Source organism: Aethalodelphis obliquidens, unplaced genomic scaffold (assembly GCF_003676395.1).
Source record: "Aethalodelphis obliquidens isolate GAN/ISIS:26980383/991018 unplaced genomic scaffold, ASM367639v1 scaffold131, whole genome shotgun sequence".
In the NCBI taxonomy this organism is placed as follows: Eukaryota; Metazoa; Chordata; class Mammalia; order Artiodactyla; family Delphinidae; genus Aethalodelphis; species Aethalodelphis obliquidens.
In genome coordinates this window covers 834,565-859,291 of record NW_020838075.1, presented here as the reverse complement: position 1 = coordinate 859,291, position 24,727 = coordinate 834,565, and the positions used below count along the sequence as shown (strand labels likewise).

The following is a 24,727-nucleotide window of genomic DNA, read 5'->3' as shown; positions in this document are numbered from 1 at the left end:
GGCAGTGCAGAGGATGACATGGGCCATGTTGTCTGTATCACTATTGCCCTCGGGTCAGGGGGCAGGTCATTATGAAGCCCTTGCCAGTGGGTTCCCTGGAGTCTAGGTGAGAGACACATGAGATGTCCCACACCCATGGATGTGTCATAGATGGGAGTATAGTTTACAGCATGATGCTTAAAATTATCGAAAATATCACTTTTGACACCCTAAATGGGACACAGTGGTCTGTTTCAGGAGCACAGTGGCAGAATCTAGCACTTGTGTGAGCCTCCTTTGGTTAAAACATTATCAGCCCCCTCCCACCCCGACCTCTGATCACCTCCCCCCCACACACACACAGGGTGGTCTGGGTCCTAGGCAGGCATTAAGAGTCTGCTGTTTGTACTCAGCTTAGCTCCACCCATGGCTGAAGAGCTGTGAAGTTCACGGTGGAAGATCTCCAAGAGGGCGGTCTTTGCTGCCCCTGTGATTCAGCGGGCATGATAAGTTAACCAGCCATCTACCAGTTCTGGTTTCCTAGTATGTATATGATTTAGAATTAGAAGCACATAAAAAATAGCCTTATTACTGGGACCTCTGCCTCTAATTCCACTTTGCCTTCATATAATTCTTTATAGCATTATGCAAATCTAATCATGCCCAGACTCAATTTTTAAAAACACTTTCCAGAACCTACTGGATAAGACCCAAACCCCTTGGCATGGCAGGCAAGTCCCTTCAAGAAAGCCTGTCCAATCTCATGAAAGCATTTTGTAGAGGACACTTTTGGCATCACAAAACGGCCATCCCTACTTCCTTGCTGGCAAAGCTTTTCAAATTTTATTTATTTATTGTTTCAGTGCTGCCCTCCCATATATTCAGAGAAGACGGTCCCTTCACGGCCGAAAGAGATATATTACTATGATTGCTTTAAATCAGCCACACCATTTCCATTCCTTTTCCCATGATGGATTTAGGAGTGGGGCTCTGGGCCCAGTGAGACATGGGGGGGGTGTTAGTGGGGAGTCGGCGGGGGTACTTCTGGGAAAAGCTTTCTACCTCTGTACATTGCTGTGGAGGATGTGGGATGTGGTGTCTGCAGCTGAGGCAGCCAACCAAAATCTATGAGACTGAGTCCTGACACACTGAGGATGGGAGAGCAGAAAGTTGGAAAGAAGCTGGTCCCTGATGACATCATAAAGCCACCAAATTAACCAAGAACCTTTCTTTCCCAGGAAACTTCTTCACCCAGAACTTTTTTTTTTCCTTCTGTTTTTTTTTTTTTCATTTGTTTGTTTAAGCCTTTTCTGGTACTTGCAGCCACAAGCATTCTCACTGATAAACCTGCCCAACATCATCTTTTATAATTCACCTTTCCTTCTACTTAAATCCTGCGGCAGTCTCTCTCACACCTTCACATTCTACACACTCTCACCTCAGTTTTTGGTTCTGTCATGTAAATTCTTCTTGGAGTTTTCCCCAGGTGCTGCCCTATGACCGCTTCACTTTGTGACCCCTCCTTCCCTCCCTCAGTCTCAGCAGCCCCGAGGTCCCCAGCTCTAACTTCCTTGCGCTGGATCTTTGGGGGAGGGTGGGGATTTGGACTTTAACAGAGATTCCAACACTACAGGTTTCCTTTGGAGACTCCTGAAGGCCCAGGTCGAGTTTAGCCCTGCACTGAGGGCTAGAACTTGAGTAACGTATGGACCCTTTTGGAAGACATACAATTCTCATGGACTTGACCTAAATTATTTTTATAACAAATGTGTGCAAACACAGCTAACTATGAACTCTTCGTGCTTCAGTACTTAAGCAGTCATAACCCAAAACAAAGTTGCAATAAGTACAAAGAAAAGTGGAAAGACAATTTAAACTAAAAGTAATTTGATGTGATGAATAGTGTCGTTTTTTCTGAAATGAAGTTGGTGCTGGCAACGTGAACACATAATACCTAACTGGCTCTTTTGAAGTTGACACAATATTCCACTGTGTGCCCAGCATGATTCAGTTCTCCCCCTACTTGTGTCTGTTCAAATAATCAAGAAGTCTTTGTCAGTACGTGTCCCCTGGACTTCACTTGGTACGAACGCAAGCCAGACAATTAAAGAAGTGCTAACTTGACCACAAGTAGGTAAACACACAACACAAATGCAGGCACTCACATGCAGGTCCCTAGATCAGTTACACAGGATCCAGAACATGCTTAAAATACTTTCCAAAAAATTACCAATGAAACAAAAACATGGAATTTAATAACTTTCACAGAGCATTCATGGAACCTCAGTTTGAGAAACACTATCCTAGCACTGACCTTGACTTCTGGTGTGACCTTGGGCGAACTGTTAGCCATCGTTCAATCTCTGTACATTGTGTACAAACAAGAATAATTTGGACCACTACTATTCTTGGGAGATGAAGGAAGTTAGAGGAGTTAAGGACAATGTCCCAAGATCTTCAAGGACTTTAAAGGAAGGGGTGAGGATTTATGACAGATCCCTAGAGTTGGACAAATAACTATAGCTCAGACACTCCAGTCCAGCTTTGACTTTGGAGTCAGAAGGACTTGTGTTTGAACTCCAGATCTGCCAATTGCTGTGTATGTGTCTGTGGGCAAGTTACTTGATTTCTCTGACCCTCAGTTTCTGCCCCTGTAAAAGTGGAAGTATCTCAAAATACTGCTGCCAGAGCTGCAGTGAGGGCCAAATGCGATGACTTGGGCAAGTGCTGAGGGCAGAGCCTGGCACCTAGCAAGGCTCAGTAATCAGCAGCCTTTATCAGGAAGAGGCCAAAGGTTGCTGAGAATGCCACAGGCTTTGGCAAAGAATGATAGAAAAGAGAAAGTGAAGATTCTAAGATTCTGTCCATAAATAACAGTATTTCTGTTATGTGACTGTCAGCGTATTTCACACTAATGAGCCCCGCAGCTACCCTAAGCTTCCGCTCAGCCTTTCTCTTTTCTCCCTCCCTGGCTGCCTCTCCAGAGCTCTGCCCGCCCCGGTTCCACGTCCAGGCTTGAAGCTCCTTCCCTCCAGGTTTTCACTTTCTCCAGTAATTATCGTAGTGTTGGTCACCTGTGCAGCGAGCGCCCCCCAGTGGTCTTTCTGTTCATTACAGGGACCGTGGGGCCTACAAAAGACTGAAGAAAGGCGCGGTTTCCAAGGGGGCAGGACTCGAGGCTCAGGCCTTTGCCTAGTCCAGCCACTCAGGAAGCCGTTCTGGATCTCCCTCCTAGCCCCCGCCCCCTTTCGGAAGAGAGAGGCGGATAGAAGTCCTGGGTGGAAAGCAGTAACTTGCCACAAATCTAAGGCAAGTTACAACCTCTCCGGGCCTGATTCCCTTTTTTTTTTTTTTTTTTTGCGGTACGCGGGTCTCTCACTGTTGTGGCCTCTCCCGTTGCGGAGCACAGGCTCCGGACGCGCAGGCTCAGCGGCCATGGCTCACGGGCCCAGCCGCTCCGCGGCATATGGGATCTTCCCGGACCGGGGCACGAACCCGTGTCCCCTTCATCGGCAGGCGGACTCTCAACCACTGCGCCACCAGGGAAGCCCCTGATTCCCTTTTTAAGAAGAGCCCTGCCCCATCCACCTCAGAGGCCCCAAGGAAACAACCAAATGATAGGTGAAAACACCGGGAGAGAACCGAGCATGTGCTTTTCTGTAGGATCTCACCATTTCATCACGGCTTTGCTGGTTGGAGGGCGGGGGCGGGGGGGGGGGGAACCCCGGGCGGATGTGGACGAGATAAAGGGGGAATGAACTCCTCCCTCCTCAGCCATTGCTCTGCACTGTGTATCCAACGTGCTGCTGCCAGAAACCACTTTTAAAATAACACCCATCTAATCATGCGTTTCCCAGCTCAAAGGCCCAAGGCCCTTCCTCCTCACCTTCAGAATAAATGAAACTACTAATGAGATTACCCCACCTCACTCTGCCTCTCTGGGGTTAACACATACAGGCTCTGTTTTCCAGCCACAGCTGCGTTTTCACATAACCATGTTTACGGCTCCCTGCTATTAGCCAGGAATGGCCTTGCTTCCTTTCTGCAAATCTTTGTCTGACTTAAAACCCAGTTCCAGCTCCAACTCTTCCATGATGCTGTCCTTGATCTTGCCTCGCCCCCACTCAGGAGGACCTGGCCTGCCCCTCCTCTGGGTTCCCACAGCCTCTTCCAGCTCTGACTATAGTATGGGTAAGGCTGTCTTCTCTGATTATATACATATACAAACACATATACACATACACATGTGTATTTATACATATACATATATACATACATATTTATACACACATATACATATACATGCCTTGCTCCCCCTCTAGACTGTAAATGCCCAGAGTGGGTTGTGTTCCTGTATGTATCCTTCATAGCTCTTACTGTCAGAACCCTGCCCTGCACAAACCCTTCATAACTGTGGAATGAATTGGGACATGGAACTCAGGGACCCAAGTGACACATGAGAAAGCCACAGATGGAGATCATGTTAGTGGGGTTTGGATGGTTGTTTCCATCAATGGGGCCTGTATGCCATCTCACATTATCATCCCAACAGACCCCCGGGGGTCTATTAGCGCCATCTTTTGGTACTTTGCTTCCTCTCATGTGAGGCCTCGTTACTGCTCCCTCCTGGCCCTACTTTCTCCAAGCCTAATCAGTCCCCTTTGGCTTTGGGAAGCATATTTTCCAAATCAAGAATTGGAGTACATTGTCTGACAATGATATTTGTACTTCAGAGGTGACAGGTCAGAATATGTTTGAATTGGGATTGTTCTGGAAAACTGAGGGTGCCTTTTGGCCTTGGGTACTTCCTATGCTTTGGTACAACTTGCGGGGGGGGGGGGCACTCACCAACTAGGAAACCGGTATTCTGGTTCTCCCCGGAGTGCAAAACCCTGACGGAAGAAATGAATTGTTAAGGACGCAGAAGGAGACCTCTTAAGGACCACTGTTAATCTCTTCTCCCACCTCCTGTCTGATTGTCCCTCTTGCCTGGATTCTCCCCCTCAGCAGGACCTAATGCCTGCTGCCTAAGCTCTCAGCCACAGCCAGCCGCTGCTGCTTTCTCCCGCGCTGCTTCCCTTCATCTCCCTTTGTCTAGGGTCTTTGTCTGCGGTCTCCCTGCGGTTCACAGTCCTCCGCCTCCCCTCCCTTTCTCCCTGGCCTTGCTGCTCCCTCCCTCTCTGCGGGGGCCGGGAGGCTCGGCGAGGGGAGCGGACTGGGTTGCCATGGTCACGTCGAAGCCCGCCGCAGCTGGCCAGGGCAGCTGCTCCCGGGGCTCCGGATGGGCGGACAAAGCCAGGCGGCCTTGGCAGCCCCAGAGCCGGAACCCTAAAGGCCTGAGACTGGGGGGACTGGGTCCCAGGATAACCCTGAGCTGGAGGTGAGAGGGAGAAAGCGAGAGCGGGAACAGGGAGGGCAGGAGTGGGGAGTGGAGTTGGGCCCTCCCCTCTTGGGGAGGGACCGGGCGGTCCAGGCTGGAGGTGTGGTGGGAGGAGGGGAGTGTACCTGAGCCAGAGGGGTGGGGAGGAGGGAAAGGATGGGGAATAGAGTTGGGGGCCGTGGTGTGGCAGATGGGCCGAGGACTAGGATGTATCCAAGTAACCAACCAAGAGGTCTGGGGCCTCTGTGTCCTGCCTTCAGAAGCAGGTTTGCTTCAATCTCTGGAGTTGGGGCCTCTGTCTCCCCTGGTCTGTCCCTCCCCTTCTCAGCCCTAACTCTTCTCTTCTCCCCAGTCCCTTCGTTTCAATCCTCGTGCCTCCGTCTTCCTCTTCTCCCATCTCTGGGTTTCATTCCAACCGCTTCTTCTCCCCTTTGTCCTTGTTTGGCATCCCCTTGAGGCCCTTCTCTTTCCTGCCCTCCTCTCTGAGTGTCCCCCCACCCTTTCCCCATCGTCTCCACTCCAGTTCACTTGCTCACCCAGCCCTTTTCCCCAAACTCCACACTTCCCACCTTTTGCCGTGTGCCCTCTCATCCCTTTCCTCTGTCTGATCCCCAGTACCCCTCTGCCTCAGCCTCAGTTTATCTCCTGCCTCTCTGAGTTCCATCACCATGGCCCCATCTCTTTCCATCCCCCAGGCTGCCCACAGCTGAGCTCTGCCTCGTCTTCCTCCCTGTGCTGTATCATCTCTTCCTCCTCCTGCTCCTGGGCCTCAGTTTCCCATGTGGACTTGGTGGTATCAAGGCCCAACTCACACCCGGGGCCTTGTCCACCCCCTCACTCTGCCCCCCACCCCCCAGTGGATTCTCACTCTCCCCAGCTGCTGACTCAGAGGCAACTGCATCTCCCAGGAAGGGGACAGCAGCTTGTGTGGGGGACCCATCTGGCCCATCCTCTCTCTCACTGGTCCTGCTGGGCTTCCCTGTAGTGGCCCAGTAGTCTGCAGGCTAGATGCTGCTCTCTTCTACATGCCTCTCCTCACATTTTTTCAGCTGTTCCTCCTCCTCTTTCCTGGGCAGCAGAAGGCCATTGGCTTGAAGGGGAGGGAAGCCCTGAATTGGAAGACACGGATGGGGGAGGGGTAGAGGGTCCTTTGGGGGCTCAGGAGGACATGGGGGCCTCTGGAGCTGTGAGTGATTCAGGAGATGTGGGATGGGCTCTGGGGACCACGGATGGGTGGCTGGATACACTAGGTCTTTGGTACTACTCTGGGGGCCCCTGAATGGCTGGGATTTCCCTCTCTGGCCCCTGAGAGTCTCGGCTCAGAGCCTGGCATTCCAGCCGGCTCCAGCCCCCTTTCCGCTGTCACTTGACTCCACAGGGCCCCAGCCCTGCATCCCTCCCACTCCTCCAGCTCTGGGCTGGGTTGAGGTGGGCATCACCGACTAGGAATTTCTCCTGGGGGAGAAGAGGGAGCAAGGGTTTCAGGATTCTATGGTTTCTTATACTCTCCGCAGTCGACCCCTCTGTCTGGCACCGCCATGCCACCTGGCCGGGGTCAGCGTGGGCCTGGGCTGTGGAATGTCCCACTGGGGTGTGAGGGGCTGTTCCTCCTTCCCTGAGGGGTCTGGCTGCAGCTCAGCCGGGCCGCCTGCCCGGGGCTTCCCGGGAGCACAGCCCCTGGAAGGAGGGGCTGAGAGTCCGCCCAGGTGAGGTTACTTGGGAAACCTTGGCCCCACCCCCGACCCGGCTCCACCCCCGACCCAGCCTCTCCGGGCCCAGCTTCCCCAGCGGCCCTCTCCGGAGGGGTAGGTGCACCGGGGGAACCCTGGGGATTTGGTGGGAGGGGACGGTGGGAAGAGGCAATTCTCAGGGTGGCCATGGGGCTGTCTGTTAGTGAGTCCCTTAGCAGTTGGGGCGCCCTAGGGTTTGTGTGTTGACCCGTGAGTTGGAGTACGTGCCCATATGTGCCTTGGCCTCTCCTAAGGGCCAGCCTCTTCCTGGCAGTGCTTTTGTGTACTTGTCTGGGACTTCGTGTTTCTTTCTTGGGACTGTTGTCTGGGACTGCACGTAGGGTGAGTTTATATCTATCTACTGTGAGGTGCAATGGGGCAGAGATCTGCAGTGGCGTGAGACCTTACCCTGCAGGTGATTGGTAGGTGTGGGGTGTGGAGAGAGGTGGTGGGGCCCCAGGTAGCGCTGAGCGGGGTGGCACAGTTCCCACCACAGCCCTTCTGTCCTGCCCACCTCAGCCAGCAGCTCTCCCGCTCTCTTTCTCTCACATTGGGTTTGTACCTAGTCTCTCTGCACCCAGCTTCTCTGGGTCTCGTGTACTGTTACTTTTTGTCTGTGCGTGATTTTCTCTTTGCCCCCCTCTCCTCCTCCTCATCCCCACCACTCACCTTGCCCGGGCCTATCTTTGCCAGCGGTCAGAACCTCCGACCCCACTAGGGCAGAGCTGGCTGCCCTGAAGAGAACTCCCGGGCTTTGAGCAGGGAGCCCAGGGGAACCAGGACCTCGGAGTCTGGACCCCAGGGTCCTTGAGAGGACCTTGTGGAATTATGGGGAGGAACTGGAGGTGGACGTAGAGAGAGGGGTCTGTTCCTACGGCTGGGTTGGGGTGTAGAGGACCAGAGGCTCAGAGGGTGCCAGAGAGAAGCAAGGTTGGCGGTGTGAAGAGAGTAGGTCTAGGAGGCCGGGTTGGACAGGTGAGCCCTGCTCCCTTCCCCCATTCAAACTCCTGCTGCCGGACCGGGCGCCGGGCCTGTGGGAACGTGCTCCTTCCCTGTGCCCTGGGGCTGCTCCCCTTCACCTCCCTCTCCAGGAACTGAGCCCAGAAAAGGGGGAGTAGGGAGGCAGGCCATCCCCTCGTGGGGCCTGGGAGTGGGGGAGGCCCTGAGCGGTTAGCCGCTGGCCCCCTGCTTGGGCCGTTCTTCTTTGTGGGGATCCTGGGGGGGGGTGGGCCGTGGGCGGGTGGAGGGGGATGGGCACGCAGCGCCGAGCCCGCGGCGGGGACTGAGGCACGGTTACCTGGGGGAGGCCGGGGCGCGCGGGGGAATGCGGGGTGGCGGGGCAGAGAGGAGCGCGGGGCCGGGAGGGCGGCGCCGGGCGTGGGAGCGGCGGGGCCGGTTCAGCCCGGGAGGGGGAAGGGAGGGCAGCGGCCCGAGCGCCCGGCGAGCGGGCGGAGGGGGGAGCAGGGAGGGGGAGGCGGCGCCTGGGTCCGAGCCGCCCCAGCCCTGGCTCCTCTCCCCGGAACAGGCCCCCGACAGCTGCTCTCGGGAGCCGCCTCCCGACACCCGAGCCCCGCCGGCGCCTCCCGCTCCCGGCTCTTGGCTCCCTCCGCCTCTCCCTCCCCGCGCCCCGCCGCCACCAAGGAGGCCCCGCTTCGGGGTCGGACGCCGGGGTCTGCCGTGAAGAGCGATGAGAGGTCAGAAGAGCGGCGGGAGGACCCCTGCGGACGGAGGGTCGGGGGCGGCGGCCTGGGGCTCCGGGGACGCGCGGTGGCCGAAGGATGAGGGCCTGGCCGGGAGGCAAGATGTTCCCGGACTGGACTTAGTTGTCCAGCGCCGCTAAGTCTGTCCCTGCCCGCCTCCACAGTGCTCTGGTTTACTGTCTAAAAATGGGGGGTGGGGAACCCCCTGACCTCTGAGAAAGTGTGTTCCAGCCTTGAGGAAGGACCCCCTTTACCCAGTATGGAGGAACTGAACCCCAGGAAGACAGGTGCTCATATGTGGTCCTACTGAATCATCTCCCGGCCTCCTGGAGAAGTGGGCCTGTCCTCCTACTTGGCCAGTCTCTGCAGGCATCTACGAACTGTTAAGCCTCCATCCAGCCAGCTCCCAGTTGGGCAGCCTGGTCTCAGCCCAGCAGAGAGAGGGCCTGACACCATAACCTGTCAGTGACAGTCGTTCATCCACGGTTGGATGGTCAGTTAGTTCTGCCAGGAGTTACTGTCATTGCCCAGGGAGCACCATCCTCAGTGACCCTCCCCCACTCCCTTCTCTCCAGCCTTCACCCTACAGGTCCCCTGCTGGCTGGACATTCCTTTCCAGCACCTCTACCCCCAGCCAGAGTCTGGTGCTCAGACTCACTGTTGCTGAGGGTACATAGTGTGTCCAGAATTGAGTGGTACAGTGGAGATGAAAGCTGAGCATATGGGAAAATAGAGAAATGACTTTTTTTTTGGTCACTCCAGCCACCCAAGTTTCCTTCTGTTCCCCACTCTCTTGACTTCCCTCTGGCTTGGTCACCTTGAGTATTAGGGGTGGGCCCCAGTTCTCTTGGGATCCTGTGCCTGAGGACCTGAGTGTGTGTCTCACACTGTCCTCTGTAGGAGCATGTTTGTCATTTCATGTTCACAGGTGTCTGAAGGTGACTATTAACTAAGTGATGGGATTGAACTTGAAAGAATGCTGAGGTGTGGATGGAGGTGATGTGTGCTTGAGTGTCCGTCCGTGTTTGCCTTGGCTGGGGAGTCTGTGTGTGTAATGGATTTATGAGGATGTCACATGTGTCTGTCTCTGAAAGTCTGTAAGACAGTTGTGTGTGTGTGCGTGCACATGTGTACAGAGCTGCGTGAGTGTTGTCTGGGGTGAGGGTTGGGGGTTGGGAGAAGAGAGCGAAGGGCTTGTGGCAGAGTGTTCCAGCCCCTGGCTTCCAGCCTCCTGCTGCACCCTGGGGCGGCACATGGGGGGCCTGATTGACTGATTGATTGTAGTGGGGTTGGGGTAGGTCTTCTGGGCCTGTCCTTGGTGTTTGTGACCCAGTGGAGAGAAATGGGGTGACAGGGTGTCAGCGAACAGATTGCCCCAGACGTCTCTGTGTGTTTCTCTGCTTGGCTCTGTGCCCTGCGCTGCGAAGCCCGCTCTGTTTACCTCTTGCTTTGTGTTTCTCACCCTGTCTCCCCCTGCCTTCTATCTTCTGCCTGTCTTTGTATGTCTGCCCCGGGCTCCTCTTGCTTGCTCCGTCTGGCTCTGATGACTCATCTGGGATAGGCATGAAGGTTACCCAGGGGAACAAGGGCCCTGCTGTTCCCGAGAGAGGTGGGGGTGGAGAGCAGCACCCAGGAATTCCAGGCCGGCTGCCTGGGGCTCCGGCAGCTTGCTCCCCTGTGCCAGCTCCCAGACCCCCAAGGGACCAGGCGTGATGCTTCCGGTTCCAGCTCTCCTTTGATACCTGGGTCCCCCCATAACTCAGTCAGCCCCCTCAGCTGCTGCTTTGGAGCTGTGGGGTCTCAGCTGCCTCTTACATTCCTGCCCTAGAGCATTGTGGGAGCAGCTGGAGGAGGACAAAGGGATGGGGGAGTATCCCCCCACTCCTCCTACCTCCTGGGGTGACCTGGCTTCCCCGTCTTTAGATCCGCCCTCATCTCCAAGGCAACTCAGCCTTTTCCTCAGCCCTGGGCTCTTCCTTCTGAAGCAGCCCCCTTCAGAAACTGGGAACTGAGGGGATAGGATGTCGAAGTCTTAGGAAGGGAAGGCAGAGCAGGGAGAGGGGATGGAATACTTTGGACCTGATGGCAGAGAGGATCAGGGTTTGAGGGGTGGCACTAGGGATCCCAAAGGATTCCAGGGCCTGGAGAACTCAGAGCAGACCTCTGCTGGGAAGAAGACAGGTCAGGATCGATTTTCCTGGGGCTGGGGCTGGGGCTGGGGTTAAGGCTGGGGCGGGTAGATACCTGGGTTCGTAGGGAGTTGTAGTTGGGATGGTTTTCAGGGGGCAAGCTGCCAGGGGCCCAGTGAGGGAGGAAAAAGCAGGGATCTCACGCTTTCATAGGCACAGGTCGCCTGGTGATTGTGTTAAAATGCAGACTGATTCAGCAGGTCTAGGTTGGGACCTGAGATTCTGCATTTCTCCCAAGCTCCCAGGTGTGGCTGAGGCTGCTGGGTCGGGGGCCAGCAGGGCTACAGAGGACACTGAGATTGGAAGGTTGCTGGGGTCCCCCGCTTCGCTTAGAATTCTGGTCTCCTAGGTGGGGAGGGGACCAGAATTTAGCTCGGTGTCTGGCACATGGGAAGCATTCTAAAAATATAGCTGATGCTGTTAAACGGTGACTGTTGTTGTCATTTCACTGCTATTATCCCCAAAGCAGCCCATCCTGTCTCTTCATTATTGGCTGTGAGCCAGTCTCCTTGACTGCCCTTTAACTAACCTCCCCCCTCATTATGTCCCCTGCAGAGATGTTGCCCCCACCCCCGTAGGCCCAAGGGATCAAGAGCAATGGGGCCAGGGGCCCTCTCATTTCTACTGCTGCTGCTGCTGCTCTTGGTGGCAACAGGAGATGCTGACATGAAGGGACATTTTGACCCTGGTGAGGAGACTGGCTCTTGGGTCCCTGAGGGATGGGGCTTGGGAGACCGAGTTGGGAGCTTTGACCCTCCGTATGCCTGTGTTCACCCAGCCAAGTGCCGCTATGCCCTGGGCATGCAGGACCGGACCATCCCGGATGGTGACATCTCTGCTTCCAGCTCCTGGTCAGACTCCACTGCGGCTCGCCACAGCAGGTAGCTGGCACACCTGGGCTGTCCCGGAGGGAACCCCTGGGGACTCTACTTGCCCTTCCGACACTCTGCCCAAGCCAAGAGGCTTCTGAGAGGGTCGATGCCAATGAAGCCCCCCATAGTACTGGGCGGGGGTGTTAAATACTGGAGACAGAGGCAGACCTACGGCCAGATGTTCCCTGTGACTTCCTGCGCCCTCCCAGGCTGGAAAGCAGCGATGGAGATGGGGCATGGTGCCCTGCGGTGCCGGTGTTTCCCAAGGAGGAGGAGTACCTGCAGGTGGACCTGCGGCGGCTGCACCTGGTGGCGCTGGTGGGCACCCAGGGGCGGCACGCAGGGGGCCTGGGCAAGGAGTTCTCCCCCAGCTACCGGCTGCGCTACTCCCGGGACGGCCACCGCTGGATGGATTGGAGGGACCGCTGGGGCCAGGAGGTGAGGCTGGCAGCGACAGTGCCCAGGGAAGGCTGGCTCTCCTCTGTCCCCCCGCTGTACCACCTATCCACTGATGACTCTGCAGTGTACGCCCTCTCTAGCCCAGACATCTCCCCTGAGCTCCATCTAGTGTTGCAAACCTGACCACTTTCCACCTAGATGTATTATGGTCAACTCAAACTTACCATAAACTTCTCAAGCTGAACTTGAGCCCCATTCTCATCCCAGACCTGCTCCTCCCCCAGCATTCTCCAGCTCAGGAAATGGTACCACCATAAGCTAAGATGATATCCCTGATTCCTCTTTTTCTCCCACCTCCTACTTCCAAAGCATCAGCAAGGCCAGTCTGTTCCACCTCCATGATATTTCCTGAATCTGCCCACTTCTTACCACCTCCACCTCTACCCCTAGGCCAGGCCCCCACCATCCCCAGCTAGATGAATGCAGTAGTCTCCAAACTGTTCTCCTTGCTTCTTTCTCTCCTGAAGTCAAATCTCCACCTGGAGGCTACATCTAGGGTACCTGAGAAAATGCAAAGCAGATGCCTCACACCTGGCTCACAGCCCTCTGCTGGCTTTCCTGCTGCCAGAACAAAAGCTGAGGTCCTTTGTGGGGGCAGAAGCTTAGCCTGTGCCGGCTCCTGTCCACATCCCTTACCCCTCTCCCCATTCTCGCTCCACCCGGGCCATGCTGGTTTTCTTGCTGTTCCTGGTACATGCTAGGGCTCACCCCACAGCCTCAGGACACCTGCACCTGCTGTTCTCTGTGCCTGGAAAGCTCCTCCCCGAGCTGTCCACAGGCTCTCCTCCCTCCATTCAGTTCTCCCCGAAGGTATCACCTCCTCATAGAGCCTTTTCTGACTCCCCACCCCCAGCTACCTCTTGTTTGTCACAGCTGTTTCTCCTACTGGACTGTCCTACAGGAGAGGGACTGATGCTCACCCCCAGGTATGTGCCTGGCTGGTGCAGAGTGGGTGCTCAGCCAGCATCTGCTGAGTGAACAGAGGGAATGGGTGAAGGAAGAGGGGAAGCCAGAGCAGGGGTGCAGAGCCGTGAGGGACTGGAGAGAATCTGGGCACAACAGGATGCGAGACTTAGAGGTCAGGACAGACCATCAGGCCCAGAGAGGTGTCAGAGGGCTCTGCTGCAGCCCCTTGTCTTACAAATGCCTGGCTGTACTCCATGCCTTGGGTGCTCAGTGCCACCCTTCATGGGTCTCTTTGTGGCCATTGTGGGCTGGGCCAGGGAGCAGCTGGTGGCTGGGAAATTACATCCGATCTGGAGCCTTCCTCCCCCATCCACCCCTGCATCCTGGCCCACAGGTGATCTTAGGTAATGAGGATCCTGGGGGAGTGGTGCTGAAGGACCTTGGGCCCCCCATGGTGGCCCGACTGGTTCGCTTCTATCCCCGGGCGGACCGAGTCATGAGCGTCTGTCTACGGGTGGAGCTCTATGGCTGCCTCTGGAAGGGTGAGTCATTCAGACCCCTGAGGATTCATTCCTGTCCTGGGGACTGGGGAGTGGGAATGGGGGAGAGGGGCATCCAGGATCCTCTGTCCTGTTGGGAATCTGTCACTCTGAGTGAGGAGGGGACTGGCCAGCATTGCCTCCTCCATGCCAGCGGCCTGTGGAGGGGTTACGAGAGAGGGACCTGAAACCTGCCCAGGCCTGATGCAGGGGTGGGGGATGGAGGCTCCGTGCCCCTAACGCCCCTCCTCCCCCTGCCCCAGATGGACTCCTGTCTTACATGGCCCCTGTGGGGCAGACGATGTACTTATCTGAGGCTGTGCACCTCAACGACTCCACCTACGATGGACACACCACACACACCGTTGGCGGGTGAAAGAAGCGGGCCCCGCAGGACATGGAGCCTGGGGTGGGAGAGTGGATGGAGTGGGTGGGGGAGGGGGTTGTCTGGGCAGCAAGAGGGAAGAACTGCAGAGAGCGATGGCTTAGGTGGGGCTCAAGGGACAGGACCAGGATTGAGGGATAGCACGGTGACCACTAGCTAATGTGACCCTTTGTGCGAATTAGAGAAAGGCCTGCCTCTGCTAAGACACTTAAATCTGTTGCAAATTGTCACAGTAAATACATCGTAGGTTGAGCGGTGTCCCTTAGAGGCGGTGCCTTTGTATAGCATGTGACTTCAAGGTGCCCTAGAGAGTCCTGGGTGGGGGTAAGAGAGAGCTGTGTGAGGTTGGGGCGGGGTGGGGGTTGCTGGGCTACGCTGGCCAGGCCACTGGAGGATGGGGGTTGTAGAGCACCCAGATAGGTGACACTTTCTTCTCTTCCACCCTCTTCTTCCTCGGCTCCCCTCCTCTCCAGGCTGCAGTACGGAGGTCTGGGCCAGCTGGCAGATGGCGTGGTGGGGCTGGATGACTTTAGGAAGAGCCAGGAGCTGCGGGTCTGGCCAGGCTATGACTATGTGGGATGGAGCAATCACAGCTTCCCCAGCGGCTACGTGGAGATGGAGTTTGAGTTTGACCGGCTGAGGACTTTCAATGCCATGCAGGTTAAGTGCGGCCAACTCCCAGGGAGGGCTCTGGGACCAGGGTGAGTGCCCTGGGGTGCTCGCTCGGGCTCTCCTGGACTTGACCTTGTGTCCTTCCTTCCTTCCCCCAGGTCCACTGTAACAACATGCACACGCTGGGAGCCCGCCTGCCTGGAGGGGTGGAGTGTCGCTTCAAGAGGGGCCCTGCCATGGCCTGGGAGGGGGAGCCCGTGCGCCATGCCCTGGGGGGCAGCCTGGGGGACCCCAGAGCCCGGACTGTGTCAGTGCCCCTGGGCGGCCGAGTGGGCCGCTTTCTGCAGTGTCGCTTCCTCTTTGCTGGGCCGTGGTTACTCTTCAGCGAAATCTCCTTCATCTCTGGTAAGCCCCTGGTCTCTGCCCAGTTCCCAGCCTCTGGGATTACTAACCCATAGTGCCCTTGAATAACCACTCCCGGCACCAGTGAGACTTTACAAGTAAGGCTGCCCTAAATAATTTGAACACTTCCCTCCCCCTTTCCCCCTGCCTGTCTCAGTCTTTCGTTTATGAGCCCCTCACTCACGACTGATGTTGAGCAGTATGACTGTGGTTGTTAAAATATTGAAATATTCTGTGCTGGTTGAGAAATAGCCTCTTCTCTAAGCCTCCTGACAGCCAGGATCCCCCCGCACCCCGGGCTCTCCTCAGGAGTCCCGCTTCTCCCCACAATCCAGCAACTAAAAGATTAACATCCAGCACCGCCACAACCGTCCAGGACCCTCCAGGATCCTGTCCCACCGCCTATCCTGGTTGGTTGGTACATATACTGAGTATCAGCCCTGCTTTTACTCCCCACCCAATAATAGAATTCCCTCGGTCTCATGCATGTGTGCCTCCCTTTCGTCGCCTCCTCCCTATCTGACCTCCCCTTTTTTCTTCCTTCTCCCCAGATGTTGTGAATGACTCCTCCCTGGCTTTGGGGGGCACCTTCGCACCAGCCCCCTGGTGGCCACCCGGCCCACCTCCCACCAACTTCAGCAGCTTGGGTGAGCTGACCTGGGGCCCCCGCCAGGGTATGTGGGTCCTGTGTCACCAGTCCTCCCTGGGCCCCCTCAGCCTGGGCGGGAAGCCACCCGTGGTCCTGACCCTTCTGCCTCCACCAGAGCTGGAGCCCAGGGGCCAGCAGCCTGTGGCCAAGGCCGAGGGGAGCCCGACCGCCATCCTCATTGGCTGCCTGGTGGCCATCATCCTCCTGCTGCTGCTCATCATCGCCCTCATGCTGTGGCGCCTGCACTGGCGCAAGCTCCTCAGCAAGGTGGGCAGAGTGGCGTGGGGACCCTTGGGCTACTGGGGGTGGGGCAGCCTGGGGAGGGATGGGCAGGATGTGGGCGTGGAGAGTGAGGCCAGCGTGTGTCAGGACTCCTGCCTTAGTTAGGATCCAGCAGGGACCATAGAGCACAGTCGGATGAGAATAATTTGAGGGAGGCTTAGTAAGGAGACCACGTAGAAAGATGTGGGCAGGGTGTACGTACATCACGAGAAGCAGTGCAGTTCCCCAGGCCTGGTCACTGCAGAGCGGCTACCATCCCTGGGTCTGTGGGGTGAGAGAAGGAGGCAGTTACTGGAAGGCGGGAGGAATCTAGGAGGAGTGTGTGGAGAGGGCGCCTGAGAGGGGCAATGGACTTTGGTTCCAGGATGCAGCTCACCTGGGTCCATCCCTTGGGGAGGGGCTGGGAGAATAAACACCCTGACCTCACTTCCTGTCTGCCCTCCAAACTCCTGCTGGGGCTCCTATCTGGCCAAGCCAGACCCAGCCCGTTGACGCAGTTCACATTGATCGACCTATTGGGGCAGAAGCCCAGCGGGAGAAGGTGGCGAGTGGAGCTAGAGGAGCGACTGGAAGAAGTGCGGCACACCCTAAGCCCATGTCTTCCAGGCCAGAGTCCAGTGGTGGGGATACACGTTAGTTAATAGTTATGAACTGGTAGGATTTGGGTTGGAATCCCATTGTGGGACATCAGGGAACCCACTTAAATGCCCTTGAGTCTTTCTTTACCTGAAAGATGAGTTAGTAGTACATACGACTACAGGACTTTGTGAGGACTGAAGGAGGGAACACGGGTGTAGGATTTAACCAAGAGCTGGGAAGTGTGCGCCGAGCGGTAGCTGCACTTAATATTTCCCGTTCCCCATGACAAGGCCGAGCGTCGGGTGTTAGAAGAGGAGCTGACGGTTCACCTCTCTGTCCCTGGGGACACCATCCTCATCAACAACCGCCCAGGCCCTCGAGAACCACCCCCTTACCAGGAGCCCCGGCCTCGTGGGAATCCGCCCCACTCTGCTCCCAGTGTCCCCAACGGCTCTGGTAAGACCTTCCTTGTTCCAGTCCCACCTCTGTCCTCTGCCTGTCTTCTCAGTGTATCCTTTTTCCTCTCCTTTACCATTCCTTTCTTTTACTGTCTTCCCCAGTTTCAACTCATTTTCTTATTTCTGTGTCCCTGGTCACAGCCTTCTATATTACTCCATGTCCTTACCATATAATCTCCCTCAGGAATTTTCCATGCATTACGCACAGTCCCCAGTGCTCTCATCTTGTTTCTGTGTCCCACACACTTCCCTCTCTCATCTCTGTTGTGCCCTCTCATTGTGCCTTTCTGGCTCCTCCCCTCTCTCCTAGACTCACCATGTTCATTCCATCCATCTACCTATATTTATGTATCCATTCATCATTCATCCATCTGTTTGTTCATCCATCCATATAAATTCATACGTCCATTCATCCATCCATCGTCCATCCATCATCTGTTTGTCCATCCCTCATCTATCCATGCATTCACTATCCATCCATCCAATCATTCATCATCCATCCATCATCTGTTCGTCCATCTATCACCTATCCATCCAGTTATCCAGCACTCTCCAGATGCTTGTTTTATTCCATTTCTGTCTCTTAGTACGTTCGTTCTCATCAGCCCTAGTCTTGCCCTATTCTGTGTCTCCCTGTCTGTCTAGCCTTGAGTCTCATCCCTTCCCCGTGTTTCCCCCCCTCCTTCTCCCGACAGCGTTGCTGCTCTCCAATCCAGCCTACCGTCTCCTTCTGGCCACTTACGCCCGCCCCCCTCGAGGCCCGGGCCCCCCCACACCCGCCTGGGCCAAACCCACCAACACCCAGGGTAAGCCCCTCTGCCCCTAGTCTCCGCCAGGCTCCCCGTACCTCTATGGGGCAGGGAAAAGTCCTCACACCTTGCACTCCCTCCTCTCCCCACTGTGGCCTCTTCTGCTCTCCTGAGCTCCCAAGGAGGAAGCTCTTGTGCCCTTAGCTCTCCTCTGCTGCTGCTGGCTCCTTTTTAAGGCCTCGCCCTTGAGCTGAGGAGTAGAAAGCTCCCTGGTTCTCAGCTCTGTTCCCCTCCTCCTGTTCCACCCCATCTCTTGAGCTCTCCAGAGCCGGAGAGGAGGTTGCTATGGTGGCTCCAGGCTCTCTTACAACCCTTCCTTCACTCTCCCCTCTCTCTAGAGCTGCAAGGAGGGCCTCTCCCCCAGTGCTTGCCCTCTCCCCCCACATGTCCTCTCTCTGCTCACGCCCCCGCCCTTCCTGTCTGCTCTTCCCTTCTGTGTTACCTTCTTCTCGTCACCCCTTCCCCAGGGCCAAGGGGGGACAGCTCTGCTTCCTCTCCTCTGTCTGTAGACTCCATGTTGCGCGGGCTGTGAGGAATTGTTTTCCTCTCCCTCTGTGTGCCCCTGTCTCTGCTTGTCTTTGAGCTTGGTATGTTGGGTCAGGGAGGGCTTGGGTAACCATGGCAGGGAGGATGAAAGGATGAAAGCAACCGGTAGAACGGCTACGTGAATGGCAGTGGCTGGCGGTGAGTGGGTCATGGGTTTGGAAATTGGAGGGTGACCGGATGGCTGGGACCATCCTTCTTCCAATGGTGGGTAGAGGAATTCCACTTGCAGCCAAGACTTCTTTCATGGTCTTGGACTGTGCTGGGATCCCTAGAGTACAAGACTTTATGACATTCTTTGCTCAACCATCTCCACTGCCTCGAAAGCTCTGTAGCAGCTAGCTCTTATCCCACGCCGGCGCCTTCTCTGTTTTGAGGCTGGCGGGTGGAATGCCAAGGAGAGGAGGGTAGACCCAGTCTCTCACCCACCTGCGAGACGGGGCGCCTCTGGGAGACGGGGGTGTGGAGAACCGTGGCTCTCGGGGGCTGTTCCTGATGCCTCGTCCTGTCTTCTTTTCCCTCATCCTGTAGCCTGCAGTGGGGACTACATGGAGCCGGAGAAGCCGGGTGCCCCGCTTCTGCCCCCACCTCCCCAGAACAGCGTCCCCCATTATGCCGAGGCTGACATTGTCACCCTGCAGGGTGTCACTGGAGGCAACACCTATGCTGTGCCCGCGCTGCCCCCAGGGGCAGCTGGGGATGGGCCCCCCAGAGTGGATTTCCCTCGGTCGAGGCTCCGCTTCAAGGAGAAGCTTGGCGAGGGCCAGTTTGGGGAGGTAAGAAGGATTCCTGCCCAGCCATCAGCAGTGTCTGCCTCTCTCTGCCTCTCTTCATGCCATGCCCAGATATCCCCTTTGGCTGGGAAACCATCATCTGTGTTGTCCCAATTGACCGTGTCTCCTTGGTGAACCTTGTGACCCCCTACCAAATCACCTTCTTTCTCCAGGTGCACCTGTGTGAGGTAGAGAACCCTCAAGATCTGGTCAGTCTTGATTTCCCCCTTAGTGTGCGCAAGGAACACCCTTTACTTGTAGCTGTCAAGATCCTACGGCCAGATGCCACCAAGAATGCCAGGTGAGGACCAGGGATGGCATCTGGAAGAAGGGAGGGGGGGAGGCCATGAAGAGAGGGGAGTGATCTAGAGAGAAACATGGTGGAGACCAACAGTGGGGGAGTGTCTGGGGACTAGTGAGTAGAGGTCGGGGAGTGGGGCACTGGTTTGTGGGAGCTGGAGGGAAGCTGCAGGTCAGCCCCTCGGCATCCCACCACCTTCTCCCTGCTTCTCCAGGAATGATTTCCTGAAGGAGGTGAAGATCATGTCGAGGCTAAAGGACCCAAACATCATCCGGCTCCTGGGCGTGTGTGTGCAGGACGACCCCCTCTGCATGATAACTGATTACATGGAGAATGGCGACCTCAACCAGTTCCTCAGTGCCCACCAGCTAGAGGACAAGGCGGTGGAGGAGGACAGAGATGGGGAGGCGGCCCAGGGGCCCACCATCAGGTACACAAGGGGGTCTCCTCCGTTCCCCTCACTCCAGCTTAGAGGGAAAGGGGGAACGTGGGGTGGGCAGGCAGGTAGAGGTTCCGGGAGGGGGCCTGGCATGAGACACATGTGGCCATGTTCGTCTAGAACTTGAGGGGAAGAAAGGCTGGAGATTACGACAATGAGGGTGGTGAAGGGACTTGGACCCTGTCAGGAACTTCCCTGTGCTCTCTCGCCCTCACTGTCCCTGAGTCCAGATTGTGGAGCATAACAAAAGCGGTAGCTTCCTGGGGTCGGATGAGCTAAAGAAAGGTTGAGTGGGCATCTACCCGCTGGCCTCCACCAGGGCTTTCCATCTGTGCACCAGGAGGAGGGGTAACCCAGTCCTGGGAAGAGGGCTCTCCTTCATCTCCCAGGAATCTGTGAGGTGGGGACGAGTCTAGGGCTGCCCCTATGACCCGCGGGTGTCGGCTTCTACACTCAGCTACCCGATGCTGCTGCATGTGGCGGCCCAGATTGCCTCGGGCATGCGCTATCTGGCCACACTCAACTTTGTGCATCGGGACTTGGCCACAAGGAACTGCCTGGTTGGGGAGAATTTCACCATCAAAATCGCCGACTTTGGCATGAGCCGGAACCTCTACGCTGGGGACTATTACCGTGTGCAGGGCCGGGCGGTGCTGCCCATCCGGTGGATGGCCTGGGAGTGCATCCTCATGGTGAGAGGCCCTGAGAGAGGCGGGAAGGGAGGGGCGGTTAGGGGAGCACTGACTGCCACTTAAGCTCTGGGATCTTGTTCAGTCACTTGCCTTCCCTGGACTGCAGTTCTCATCTCTGAAATGAGGGTTTGGACCAGTGCTCTATAAGCTCTTCTGGCTCAAGGGACTGGAGAAAGCAGAGAGTTATGGTGTGATTGGAAAGGGTCCAGGAGCCAAGGGCGAGTGTGAGAGATGGAGTCAGGGTAGCAGAGAGAAAGAGAGATAAGGAGGCTAGAGATAGAAGGCGTTGAGTTGGGAGAGTCAGGACCAGAAAATGGGGGGAAGGATGGGTAGAATCGGGAAGAGGTGAGGAGAGGACTAGAGCACAAGAAAGAAGGCAGAGCCAGAGGAGAGGAGCAGGCTTAGTGGGAAAGAGGGCCAGCTAAGGAGGGTGGACCGCCGGGGGTTGGGAGGGAGTCAGGTGGGTGTAAGGATGATGCTGAGTGGATGTGGGGTCCCAGTGGGGAGAGGAGGAGGGTCTCTGTTGACTGATGCCTTTCTCTGCCTCTGTTGCCTTATCCACGCACCAGGGGAAGTTCACGACTGCCAGTGACGTGTGGGCCTTTGGGGTGACCCTGTGGGAGGTGCTGATGCTCTGCAGGGCCCAGCCGTTTGGGCAGCTCACCGATGAGCAAGTCATCGAGAACGCGGGGGAGTTCTTCCGGGACCAGGGCCGGCAGGTCAGAGCAGAGGGGAGGGAAGATGGGTCTGGGGGCCCAGGAGGGCCAGAGCCTGTCATCTTGGGGACTAAAGAACATTTGCCTGCCTTTCATCCACGCTGCCACAATGCAGGTGTACCTGTCCCGGCCCCCAGCCTGCCCACTGGGCCTGTATGAGCTGATGCTTCGGTGCTGGAGCCGGGAGCCTGAGCAGCGACCACCCTTTTCCCAACTGCATCGGTTCCTGGCAGAAGATGCGCTCAACACAGTGTGAATCACAACACCCAGCCGCCCCTCCCTCAGGGAGGATTCAGGGGAGGCCAGCGGCACTAAACAAGAGGAGCTAAGCGCACCCCACTCCATTCCCCCTCCTGACCGCCCTTCACCTCTGAGAGAGGCAGTGTGGCTGAAGGTGGGCTGGGCCTGCCAGGGAGCTGACGCCCTCCCTTCCCCAGATACGCTCTCATGCCCCCTTCCTGCTCCTCTTAAAAGCCCCTGCCACCCACCCAGCTGGCCCTGTGGATGGGATCCTCTCTGACCTCCTCTAGCCATCTCTTGGGGGAGGTGGGAGAAAATATAGGGCAGACACTGGACCTGGCCCATTGGAGCACCTGGGCCTCCCTGGACAACACTGGTGCCTGGAGAGAAGGCTGTTGCCCCCAGCCTCTCTCTCTCTCCGTCACACACTGGACCCCACTGGCTGAGAATCTGGGGAGTGAGGAGGACAAGAAAGGGAGAAAGGGGTTCCCTTGTGCCTCCTCCTGGGATTGCCCTCAGCTTTGGCCTCCCTCCTCCATCCTATGAAACACTGGACTTGGGGGTGATCCCTACCCCTGCCAGCCTACCCACTTCCCATCTGCCCTGTTGTAGGTAGAACTTCTCTAAGCCTGTATGTTTCTGTGGAATAAGTATTGGGGTTGGGGGGAAAGAGAGCAATGGCCCATGGCCCTGGGGTTGGACATCTCTATGGTAGCTGCCACATTGGTTTTTCTATAATCACTTGGGGTTTGTACATTTTTTGGGGGGGAGAGACACAGATTTCTACACTAATATATGGATCTAGCTCAATGCTATTTTAATCCCCTGCACTAGGCAGGTAATAATAAAGGTTGAGTTTTCCACAGCTATGAGTGGGTTTCTTGGGGTTTTGGTGAAATCTGCCTCCTGCCCCCCCCAAACCCATTTCCTTTCTTCCTTCCCCTCTTTTTCCCTCTTCTTCCCATTCCATTTCCTAACATGTGTTTTTCCCAGCATAGCGTTCTGTTTCTGCATAAGCCAGGCCCTCGCCTGTGGGACCTAAGGTCCCACATGAATATGGAGCTCTGCAGGAGACCTGGAAGGAGGTGGATTAGGCCAGCGGTCCTAAGCTTGTCTGACCCATGGACCCCTTTGGCAGTGTGGAGAGGTCTACTGATTCCTCCTCAGAATTATGTTTTAAAACCCGTTTAAAAATATTTCATATATATATATAATATACAATTATGATTACACATGTGTAACAGGAAATCAAAGCATTTACCAAAATTTTAAAAAAATGATATAGTAACATGTGCTTCTTTTAAATATATTTAATAATAAGACCTAGTAGCAGGTGTAATAATTACTGATATTTTCAGAAAGTAATGAGCATAAATGATATTCTGAGATTTCTACAGCTGTAGTGGGATGTGAGAGTAGCTGTGGTGTCTGTTAGTGACAAGTCACAGGTACTGCTAATATACTGGGGGTTTTGCTCATACTCATACTTGGAGGAAATGCTAAATTTCAGTTAGAAGTTAATAAAAATAGAGATGTAATTCTCTTCTTGCCCAAATTCTAGGAAACCCTCTCCCGCTGTCTGCACCCCAGGGTCTGGAAGTCCCAGGAGGAGAATCCCTGTATTAGACTGATCAAGTGTTCAAATAACCAATAGGTTTGAATTGTTTGAGAGCCAAGCCAAGACCCTAAATTATCTCAGAGGCTTGGAAGGATGAGCCACAGCTGCCAGGAAAACATTTAACAGAGTTCAAATTTGGTTGTAATGAAAAAAAAAAAATCAGTTGCAAGTATGGGAAAAGGCAGACCCATACTGATGGCAGTTCATGTGAAATAAAGACCCTGGGGTCTCAGTTGATGACATTTACAAAATGAGCCAACTGGGTAATGAGGATGGCAATAAAGATAATTTAATCTTCGGTTGTATTGACAGGCCCTTGGGGTTCCAGGTCACAGGTCTGAGTCCTGCTGGAACCTACACAGGTCAGACCACTGTGACCCACAATTTAAGACAAGCACTGACAATAGTTTAGAGGCCAGAACCCACAATGGTGAGCAAAAGAAGCCATGGCAGTGAGCCGAGAACTCCCAAATTTCTGAGCTTAGAACTCTTAAGCTCTAGACCTGCACAACCACCTAGGGTTCATTTGAATTTCAGTCTCAGCATGTTCAAACCTGCTACTCCTCCATGGTTCTCTGACTCACTGAATGGCAGCTCAGCTGCGCAAGCCAGAAACCTGGGCATCATCGTTGACACCCCTTCTCCCTTACGCTCACCTCCGAAGTCCAGTCTATCAAGAAGCTCTGTTGCCTTTGATTCCATATTTCCCTTAAATTCATCATTTCTGTCTCCATCCCCATCGGAGCACACGCCACCTCCATCTTGCTTGGACCACTGCAGTAGTCTCCCAGGATCTGTTTCTGTTCCTCTCTGGTTTGTTTACAGCCCTACAGCCAGTGTGATCTTTAAACACACAAATCTGACCCCACTCCTTTATTCTAAACCCTTTAATGGCTTCCCATTGACCTTAAAATGAACAAAATGTTCTTGGTCAAGTTTGCCCCTCCTCCCGCTTTGTGCACCACTGGCCTTCTTTCAGTCCTTCCTGCCACATGGCATTTATAGCTTGCTGTTCCTCCACCTGGGACATAATTCCCTGCTGTTTTTGCCTTGTTAACTCCTGCTGGTCCTTCAGCAATCTTCCCTGACTTGCCCGACCAGGTCAAATGCCCTTGATGCTCTCTGAGCACGACTCTCTTATTTGTAGGACATACTACAGGTGCGAATTTACATGTTTTTTGTTTGGCTGGTTTTTTTTTTTGGCGGTACGCGGGCCTCTCACTGTTGTGGCCTCTCCCGCCGCGGAGCACAGGCTCCGCACGCGCAGGCTCAGCGGCCATGGCTCACGGGCCCAGCCGCTCCGCGGCATGTGGGATCTTCCCGGACCGGGGCACGAATCCGTGTCCCCTGCATCGGCAGGCGGACTCTCAACCATTGCGCCACCAGGGAAGCCCTGACTGGTTTTTTATAAAATGATGCTATTTACTGAGCACCCTCTCTGTGCCAGGTACCATACTTATTACATATTGTATCTT

At 55.5% G+C, this 24,727-nt stretch overlaps 1 protein-coding gene and 1 long non-coding RNA gene across 9 annotated transcripts in view; one reads left to right on the top strand and one right to left on the bottom strand.

The window, feature by feature from the left end:
- The window catches only part of LOC113616110 (uncharacterized), a 41,827-nt gene that overhangs the window by 14,886 nt on the left and 2,214 nt on the right, over positions 1–24,727 (bottom strand). The window contains exons 3-4 of the long non-coding RNA XR_003431220.1: positions 16,287–16,348; positions 4,828–4,871 (exon numbers count right to left, since the gene is read on the bottom strand). This is a non-coding gene — a long non-coding RNA (uncharacterized LOC113616110). The remainder of the gene's footprint in view (positions 1–4,827; positions 4,872–16,286; positions 16,349–24,727) is intronic.
- Positions 6,782–22,499, top strand: DDR1 (discoidin domain receptor tyrosine kinase 1). Of its 8 annotated transcripts, none has more exons than XM_027099345.1 (18): positions 7,146–7,164; positions 11,534–11,666; positions 11,757–11,859; positions 12,060–12,288; positions 13,610–13,757; positions 14,018–14,126; positions 14,613–14,799; positions 14,910–15,156; positions 15,705–15,800; positions 15,918–16,069; positions 16,954–17,119; positions 17,817–17,927; positions 19,005–19,249; positions 19,420–19,547; positions 19,762–19,977; positions 20,444–20,678; positions 21,248–21,397; positions 21,510–22,499. In XM_027099345.1, the coding sequence occupies exons 2-18, from the start codon at positions 11,576–11,578 to the stop codon at positions 21,648–21,650; spliced, it is 2,754 nt and encodes a 917-aa protein (XP_026955146.1). In that variant the 5' UTR covers positions 7,146–7,164; positions 11,534–11,575; the 3' UTR covers positions 21,651–22,499. The 8 variants fall into 8 exon arrangements, with proteins under 8 accessions (XP_026955148.1, XP_026955146.1, XP_026955145.1 ...); XM_027099344.1 differs by lacking the exon at positions 7,146–7,164 and adding an exon at positions 7,222–7,511; XM_027099343.1 differs by lacking the exon at positions 7,146–7,164 and adding an exon at positions 7,223–7,431.